At 41.9% G+C, this 9,644-nt stretch overlaps 1 protein-coding gene across 1 annotated transcript in view; it reads left to right on the top strand.

Annotated features, from left to right (window-relative positions):
• The first annotated feature begins 80 nt into the window (after positions 1 to 80).
• The window catches only part of dst (dystonin), a 119,834-nt gene continuing 110,270 nt past the window's right edge, over positions 81 to 9,644 (top strand). Inside the window, 4 exon segments of the mRNA XM_060072913.1 lie at positions 81 to 276; positions 642 to 673; positions 1,543 to 1,725; positions 3,573 to 3,786. Coding sequence (XP_059928896.1) covers positions 96 to 276; positions 642 to 673; positions 1,543 to 1,725; positions 3,573 to 3,786 — 610 coding nt within the window. The 5' untranslated portion in view covers positions 81 to 95.

The raw sequence follows: 9,644 nt of genomic DNA, 5'->3' as shown, positions 1-9,644 counted from the left end.
TTTAAAAAAAAAAGTATAATTTTGTCAGAAGCTCAGACCGGTGTTACGGCAGGAGCGTCAGTCTAGCTCTGTGCTATACATAGCGGATTACTAGGATGATTGCGGCGGCGTTTTTGGTCCTTTTGAGACCCTACAGCATACAATGTGTGCTGTTATTATTGCTGCTTTTGCTCGGAACTATTGCGACAATCTTATTTTTGTGTTGCTGGCATCGCAAGCTTCGCGATGGAGAGCATCCAATAAAATCGGTGCTCTCTGGACGCTCGAGGAGCCGCGGTGAGTAGCCGAGGCTAGCCGCATCTCTGGATGATGCGCCTGCAGGATAGTGCTGTAGTACCAGGCTAGCCTAGTAAGGCAGATCATCATCTACCGCTATGTCTTTTATTTGTCGTTGCAATGTCACATTGTGCTTAAAGCAGGAGTGTGTTTTAGCAGTTGAGTGTGTTAGTGAAGATTTATATATAGCCAGATGCATTTTGGTAGCATATAGTTCAAAAGACAATTGCTTATCAAGAGGCTTACGTTTTGTCATGCAAATCTAATGTTTCCAATTGACAAATTGCGATGTCATGCGTTATATGATGTGTATATACCCTATTTATTGGTGTATATTCTGACATAGTATGTATCCCTCCTGACAGTTGGCCTCCGAGCACATCATTTTCGGTCAGAGGTAGGCTAAACTTTTATTCCCATTGGTTCCAACCAGTCTGTTCCTATGTAGGCCATAGTTGGTTTGAACCAAGATTCATAAACCATGCTCTCACTTCTGGGTGGATCAAAGCTTCACATTTTAAAGGGGTCTACCGAAATCACACATTGGTACATTTATATAGTTGGTTATCATTCATTGTTTTTTAGATATTTTTTTAATAACTATTTATGGACCATATGCGCAGTGCGTAGCCTATGTAATAAATAAATAATGGCTTATTGTCCAAACTAGTCTGTGGAGATAGTTTAGAACATACAATCGATTAACGCCAAAACACGTATAACGACACGCAAAACAAGAACAACAAATATGTCGATATAAAGCATATTTGATCTGACAGCGGATGAAATATCCCCATAGACGCAGTTCACTTGCGCTCTACTGCGTCAGCAAGCACACAGTTGCAGGAGCTTTAGTTCCGGTTCTTGGACGTTCCTTCAAAATTAAAGTATTGCATTATATGTGGCTACTCCACAGACAAGAGCTTTACGTTTTTAGCCATGAACGAATACAGTGCAAAACACAATTATTTAAAGGATTCGGTGCTTTGAGAAAATTGATCTTGTAATAATAAACATTCTTTGGACAAAACATAAGTGTCAAATGTGAATTCAAAAGATAACACTACATTTGCTGTAGTCCACTTTTCACATATTTTTTTTAAACTTTCATGCTTTACTTTTTATTTTCAAATACAATGTGTGTGTGAAAATGGGCAGCGACGAGGTTTTTATGTATTTTAGTTTTACTTGCAGGGCATTTATTTTGAAATCCAAAACACCAGACGTAACGAATGTGCACAGCTTGACACGTGTTCTTGTTTGCAGGTCTGTAGGCACAGTCCACGCCACGGCAGAAGGAGCGTGCGCGCTCGAGTGCAGGAGGAAAAGCCGAGTCTGGTCGAAGTTCCCGAGAGCGAATCCGAAACCTCTCTGAGGAAACGCAAAGTAAAGAAGCGAGTACAGCCGGAATTTTATCAGTCTATACAGGTCACCCCCACACGTAAAGCTGTAGGTATTCCCCACGATTGTATATTTTTAAGTTGACACAAGTTGTTCATTTGTCTTTAGAAAATAGGGTCATAACAAGCTGCACAACCAAACTCCATTTTGTCGTAACAAGGTGAAGTATTTCCATCATGCATATATATTTTTCTATGCCCGAAATGCCTTACAGTTTCTCAATTTTGACTGTCCATGCTCATTCGGACCATTCTGTAGGCCTATATAAAGAAAGCGATTGCATTTTTTTGGAATGGGCTTTCGTTAGGAGATTGAAACGGGTAAGATGACCAAATGATACACAGGATACAAAACCTCATGCATCAAAAATAATACTGGTAATATGGTGTTTATTGTATTATTGCCACATATACGTGTGTAACATAAGTTTGTACTGATTGTAAATATTGGCAAAATATTTGGGCATGGTATTATTGTTTAATTTATATAAAACACCCACACAGACACACAGGTACGCACGCACACACACACACACACACACACACACACACACACACACACACACACACACACACACACACACACACACACCACACACACACACACACACACACACACACACACACACACACACACACACACACACACACACACACACACACACACACACACACACACACACACATTTTTTCAGTCTGTTTCGCTTTTCGATTTAGAAGACTTTAACCCATAAAAGATTGCATCGGATTAAGGATGGAAGACGATAGTCCATAGGTCATTTGATTAAGGATGCTTTCAGGGAAATGTGATGGAGCCACGGGGATCAAACCACGCAATGCCTTTCAGCTGTGGTGAGCAGTGTCAGTGTAATGGTATTCAGTGTAACCCCACCCTATACCTCTTCTGTCAACTTGTTTCAACACACCCGTTACTCAGCCATGATGTTTCAGGGCCTGACAAGTCTACAATCAACCACGGGAATAAAGACCTGCTAGTCCTTCTAATAATATGCCCCACTGTTTCCTGCAATCGGAGATTTAAGTCAACTTTTAAATCGGCAAACACTTGACAGTTATCAGGCTTTGGTTGCAACACCCGTATGTGATTAATGCCGACAGGATTGGGCGTCTAATGGCAATACCATCCTGCTCAAATCGGAACAGGGCATGGTGCTAATCATCCCACCCACTATGACCTGGCAAATATCCCCCTCCCCCCTCCTTCCCATAGCCTTTGATGTATTAAAATCCCAGCCGACACATTACTGAAGGGGGGCGCTGTTCACCACCGATACACACTGCTGTCGGTGTCTGACACTCGCACTCGGGTATGACGCGGGGGCACTTGCAGCGTTCCCTAGCATCACGGACGAGCGCTCCACGGGCATAGGCGAAATGCTGGGCTCTGTTCAGGGGCTGACATCATCTCGGATCCTACTATAAAGAGACTCGAAGTCACGGGCAGCGAGCTGTTCTTTCTGTGGAGGGCGAGGGCTCGGTGGATTTTAATTGATGCACAGACATGAGTGTCTGAGCCAGGGAGAAAATAAGGGGATATTTATCTTGTCACGATGTATTATACAGCGGTAAGTGTTGCCTCCGACCTGGCGGGGGAGCCAGATACAATTGGTTTTCACCTTGTGTTAAAATTATTTTATTGTTATCGTGGATTAGTCTATTATTGCAACATGAATGCTTTAAACACACCGATTCACGCCCCGCCTGTTTTGCATGAACACTTGCCTATTTTAGACGGCACGACTGAGAGAGACTCAGAGCATTTTATTATTACGATGGCTAATTTAAGACCAAGTAGGATATTCTCCTAATTAATTTCACGCTGTTGGGAACCCGAGACAAGCCTTGTTTTTCTTTCCTCTTCTTTTGTTTCTTAAGAGCTCCAGCTCGGGGAACCCGTCCCTTCACTGTTCCATGTCTTCCTCGATCGACGTCTCCGACGAAGAGGAATACAGCGTGAAATCTGGCTCTGCGTCCCCGGCTCCGGGAGACACGTTACCCTGGAACCTCCCCAGACATGAGCGCTCGAAGCGGAAGATCCAGGGAGGGTCCATACTGGATCCAGCCGAAAGAGCGGTCCTCCGGATCGCAGGTGAGTTGAGTCCCCTCCCGCCCCCTATCGTGGAAGTACACATCTGTTGGATTGCTTATTTTGCCTTACTTGGGAAGAACAAGTGGCGTGACATGACCAAAGCGACCCATTTGATTACATACGCCTTAATTCCATCCTTTCCTGTATGAACCACTTGAAACGTGTCTCAGCCTTGGGAGTCGGGCGTTTCAGGAAACATCACACCAAAGAGGGTGAATTCAGACACCATGTCAAGGCCTGCTCACTTTATAAGTATAGCTATGTTTAATTATTGGCCACTATTGTGCAGGGCGACGTTAAACAGGTTCCCCTGGAATGAAACAGGACAAGCCTAAATGACCTTATTTTGACCATAATGCCAGAGATGGTTGGGTGCCTGGGTTGTAAACATGTGTACGTCACACTCTCAAGTGAATTGTTTTGTCTTGAAAGCCCCATTTTTTCAGAAAAAATACTACGGGATGGATGGATAGGAAAGGCCTGGGAAAGCTCATTCACCGTCTACTACATAAAAATAGTGTAGATCCCACGATATAATGAACGTGACGACATTAAAAAAAACATGTCACCGGGCTAACGGGGTCTTGTCTTACATTATGCAGGTGGTAGGTACAAAGACCCTGGAAAAAATGTCTGGGAATTTATGATTATTATGGTGAGCGGGCCCACCTATCAGCCGCGAAGCCCACAGAGGAAGTCCCGTGCATTGGCTAGATCGCAGACAGGGGTGGGATGTAGGGGCGTTTCCTCTCGCTGAACAACAGCGCCGATCACTCTCGCGTTGTTCCCACCGCCTCCACCAGCAGCAACACACACAATCCGAGGCTGGTGAGCGTCCAGTTTGTGGAGCCCCGGCTATGGCTCAGTACAGTCCCCAGGGTTTCATGCTCGCCGACGAAAAGGAATATCTTCAAGCGTATGAGGATGTTTTGGAAAAGTACAAAGGTAGGATATAGGCTACGAACTGCTTAGCGTGGTTGTTTTTTTTGGCGTTAGACAACCACGAACAATGAGGGAACTGCTTGACAGCCCGGTATTTCTGTGCGCCCCCTCCCAGCGAGCTGACTGGACGTGCCGTCCTCAAAATTTGAATTATTTTGTTGTTTTTTCAGCTTGACAGCTCGCCCATCCTGTTGGGGGAAGCTGGACAAGGGCTTACAATGATCATTCATTTGATCTCGGATGATCATTAGATTTGAACCTAGATTTGAATATTCCCTAATGTTATACAGCCTAGTATTCTGTCAAAGATACCAGCTGTAATATGGAATTTTCCTTTTTTAGTTTATTCTGTATCTTCAACGTTACACAATTATATGAAGTAGTGTTAGGGTCGCCCTAGTTCTCATGGGTTTAAGTCTTTATAACGATGTCCTTATTGGCTATTGGCCTCAAACCAGCTTGACAGCTGACTAGCAGACACATAGTTATGACTGTGTAACTGTGTCAATGAATGTGGCTTTTCCTTGGCTATGCATTTGCGCACACTGTGTTGTATGGAGAACCTTATTCTACTGTATTTTCTTCTGTTCATCATTAATACCAGGATGGTTGAATATAATTGCAACTGGCAGCATTAGCAAGAATCTCTTTTATCGATCCTTCTGGATAACTGTATTAATTCTTTTTTAAAAAATAAAAAAAACTCCATCCATCCCTATGTAATGCATTGTAACATCCAGAGTCACTCGACAGGAGAGTGTGTATGGTCTTAGAGCTTTTCAGCATAACCAGCACTCTCTACTGATTGCTCCTTCGACTCAACGTGAATGATATCATATGATCTGGCATCACTTGTACTTGCACTGTTGATACAGCCCACTTTATTGATCTAGGAGCAACATATAATGACTTCAGGCAGTAGGACAGAGGCAGACAATAGGCTATCTTGTTATTAGAATATCTTGTTATTCTATTGCCATGATACGAAATGAAAATAAGTTGACTGAATTGTTGTGTTCCCTCTGTATTGCAGTATCATTTGTAATACATCATTTTTTCAGCATGACATAACGGTAAAACAGATAATCCCGGGGACTTTTTTTACATGGCCATAACATTCAACATGATTTGCACAAATCATGGTCGATTTCTGTTTCCCCTTTTCTCTCATAATAACTAGGGAGATCCCTGCCAAGGTCCCTTTTGTACAATTTTGACCGGTAATCACAATGTGTGCGTGTTTGTGTATGTTTGTGTGTGTGTGTGTGTGTGTGTGTGTGTGTGTGTGTGTGTGTGTGTGTGTGTGTGTGTGTGTGTGTGTGTGTGTGTGTGTGTGTGTGTGTGTGTGTGTGTGTGTGTGTGTGTGTGTGTGCTTGTGTGAGTGACCTATTGCTGTAATGGATTCGCTCTCACACTGGTTTCTGGTCAGTGTTAGAACGTGAATAGGTGTATGATGGATTAAGACAGATGGATTAAGTTAGTTTAACAGTTTTCTCTCAAAAAATGTCAGTATGTTGGTGACAGCTTTTCATGATGACCTTTTACTGAGGCCCAACCTTGCAGAGGTATGCCTGAACATGATGTTGGTGCAACAAGACAGTTGCATATTGAAAAGGCTCCTAAACAGGGCCTCAAGCCTCTCACCATGTGATGCTTTTGAACAGAACTGATTCTATTTAGAATCGCAAACATCCATCGAAACCAAGCAAAACAAAAACAAACGATCCAACCACTTACGTAGTTGAGCATCCATAATTTTGTTGTCTAGCCTTGAAGCATTGCAATCACAGAGTTTGGATCCATCAAAAAGTTGTATACATTAATAGACATAAGAAGTGTAAATTTGAGATTGTGATAACTCTTGATTCAGCCTTAGCTGACTGCTGTCCTTTGACCATTGGATTAATTACGGAAATTTTAGATGGCATTCATTGTTAGATTAAATAGATTAGATATGAAGAAAGAAAGAAATTACTTTATAACACTTAAGTTGATAAAAAGTATTACATAAGATCAAGTTCTACCCTTGTCCTATAATCATTAGTAACACCATACTAATTGGGTGTACGCCCTTAACAAAAGCATACTTTCGGTTGCCGAAAACTAGTTTTTGTTGTACAAAAGGTTTTTCACACTTAAGCCGAGGCCGAAGGCATGTATTCTTCGGCATACACAAAGACTACAGTTAGAAGGCGTTTTTTAAATTATTCATATTAGGTTCCAGGAAAGGGTGATTTTCCCCATGATGGCAATCTCTCAAACATTCATTAGAGATAATGTCCTCTCTCGGTAGAAGCCTCCATATCCACAGAGGAGGAATATCACTCGCAACCAATCATGTCTTCGGGATCGTTGGAGTTTATGTCAGGACAGGACAGTTTCATTTCCAATTAATACATGATGGCGTTTACCCTACAGATTCTCTACTTTAACGATATCTTGTTCTTGTAACTCAATCTCCTTTATTTCGGGCAGATTTGATTGAGTCTTTAATACATTCACAAAGGGTGTGGTCCATCAGTGTGCTTTACAATCCATGTGTCTGTATGCTGAGCATGGCTTAGTAATTGGTTTTAAAACACTCCTACCGCAGTCTAGGTAAAACTTTACAATAATTGTATATTAATTCACAATTAATCAACATTAGTTAATGCAGTAATATGCATAAACTAACACAGTTAACAAACAGTCTAGTGATAATTGACAAATGGTGTTCATGTTTACTAATGCTTTTAATGTTAAATAAGTTATTCAAGTAATTCAACTTAATCAACATAATAAGGTTACGGCTAAACCAAACACCAACCCACATGCTAATGCTACTCTAATGTTTATCAATGTTTGACTCATGTACCCTCAATGTGAAGCGTTACCCGTTTCCTAAAACCCTGATAGAAGACATGACCATCTAAACGGACCATCTAGATGATTAGCCTTATTATTAACAGCGATGGTACGCTACAGGCCATTGTGTATTTTTTTGCACAGTCACTGTCTTTGTCGGCCCCTCCTGGGCCCAGCCCAGTGTAGCCTCTCTGCTCCATATGGACAGCCCACTCATCACATTCAAATGGCTTAGTGGCCCACTCACGTGCATGCACTCACACACGACAGACACACACACACACACACACACACACACACACACACACACACACACACACACACACACACACACATAGGGTGACACACAAACCCACGCACACATGCCGTGCACAAACCCACACACACATGCACATACGAGCACACACACACACACACACATACACACACACACACACACACACACACACACACACACACACACACACACACACACACACACACACACATAGGGTGACACACAAACCCACACACACATGCCGTGCACAAACCCACACACACATGCCGTGCACAAACCAACACACACATGCACACGCACGCACACACACACAAACACACACACACAGACACACACGCAGGGTGACACACAAACCCACGCACACATGCCGTGCACAAACCCACTCACAAATGCACTCACACACCCAGACACACATGTGCGCACACACACGCAAACGCGCACACTCACACATACAATACGCACGCACACACGAATTAATGAATGCATGCACGCACCCGCACACACACACATACATACATGGGGCAGATATGCTCTATGGAGTGTGGACTAACGTACAAAAAGCCTTTTGTTTTCACGTTTGGATCTGCGTTCAAGTCCCCCTAAACCTTTTTTTAAGGAGATTATCAATGTTAATAAATACGTATATTTAAGGGGAAAATATAATTGGTCGATAAGAGGGTGTTATACCATTGTTGTGGATATATTCCGACAATTAGAGGTAAACTCTTTTACAGGGACGTTTTCCCTGCTCTAATTGTTTGCTAGAACATTTTCCCCACTGTTGAGCTATTTATTGGCAGTCAAAACATACATTAATCAAATACCAAGATGTTTATGACTCCAAATTAGAATTTCTGCCTGCTTGAGGGAGTCACTGAATTTTCATATTCATGCCAAGGATTTAGCTTTAGACTTTCAGTAGTTGAACAGAGTATGAAAAGCTTAGCAGTTACTAGTTACCAAAATGTACCATGCCAAAGAGCACCATTCACTGATGGTGGAATTTTAATCCGAGACAGAGACTCAAGGCTAGACAGGGAAACATTAACAAAACAGACAAACCAAAGTTAGGCCAGTATAAATCAATTATTACATTTTTATCATTTTGTACAAAATTTGATGTCTGGACCGCTGAAGTTAGGTAGCTTTATGCAGATCACAAGACAGACAACATTTGTGAGCAATAGAGGGGCATTCTTGGTTTTGAACTGTTGATAATAAGACTTGTTTAAGCTGGCTTTATCCTTTTAAGATCCCTGCCAATTCAATTAGATATCGTAAACATTAACAGCTAAACATTTATAGAACAGACTCTCGCTCTGGAAAAAGATAAAAAAGAATGATTGTTTTCACTGTAATGGGCATAATCTCTTATTGAGCTTAGTTAATATGCTGGGAAAACAAATCAATGCAAATGCATCTAGCCTCACAGCATGCATTCAACATAAAGATCCAGGCTTCCCTCAAACCACAATGTTCCATATACCATAATTCCGTCACAACATTTTAAATATATACGAATATCGAGTAAAGTCAAATTCTAAGGTGATAAAACATCCGCCAATGAAATCATACTTACGATCCCATTCACACAAACCCGGTTTGAAATATCTTTTTTGTTATTTACATTCTAAAATATCATAGCTCTTTATTAACCTGGCATTATCAATCCTCATTTGGCATTAGTTAAGAGTTCTCTGTTGCCGTTCAAAAATCAAGCAGTCTGATCAGCTGATCAAATCCTCTGAGAGGCCGCGGCTCTAATAATACTACGTCCGAATGTTGTGTATTTGTG

The sequence above is a fragment of the Gadus macrocephalus genome, chromosome 15 (genome assembly GCF_031168955.1).
Source record: "Gadus macrocephalus chromosome 15, ASM3116895v1".
Taxonomy (NCBI): Eukaryota; Metazoa; Chordata; class Actinopteri; order Gadiformes; family Gadidae; genus Gadus; species Gadus macrocephalus.
The sequence above is the reverse complement of the archived record's forward strand: the minus strand, read 5'-3'. Positions and strand labels throughout refer to the sequence as shown.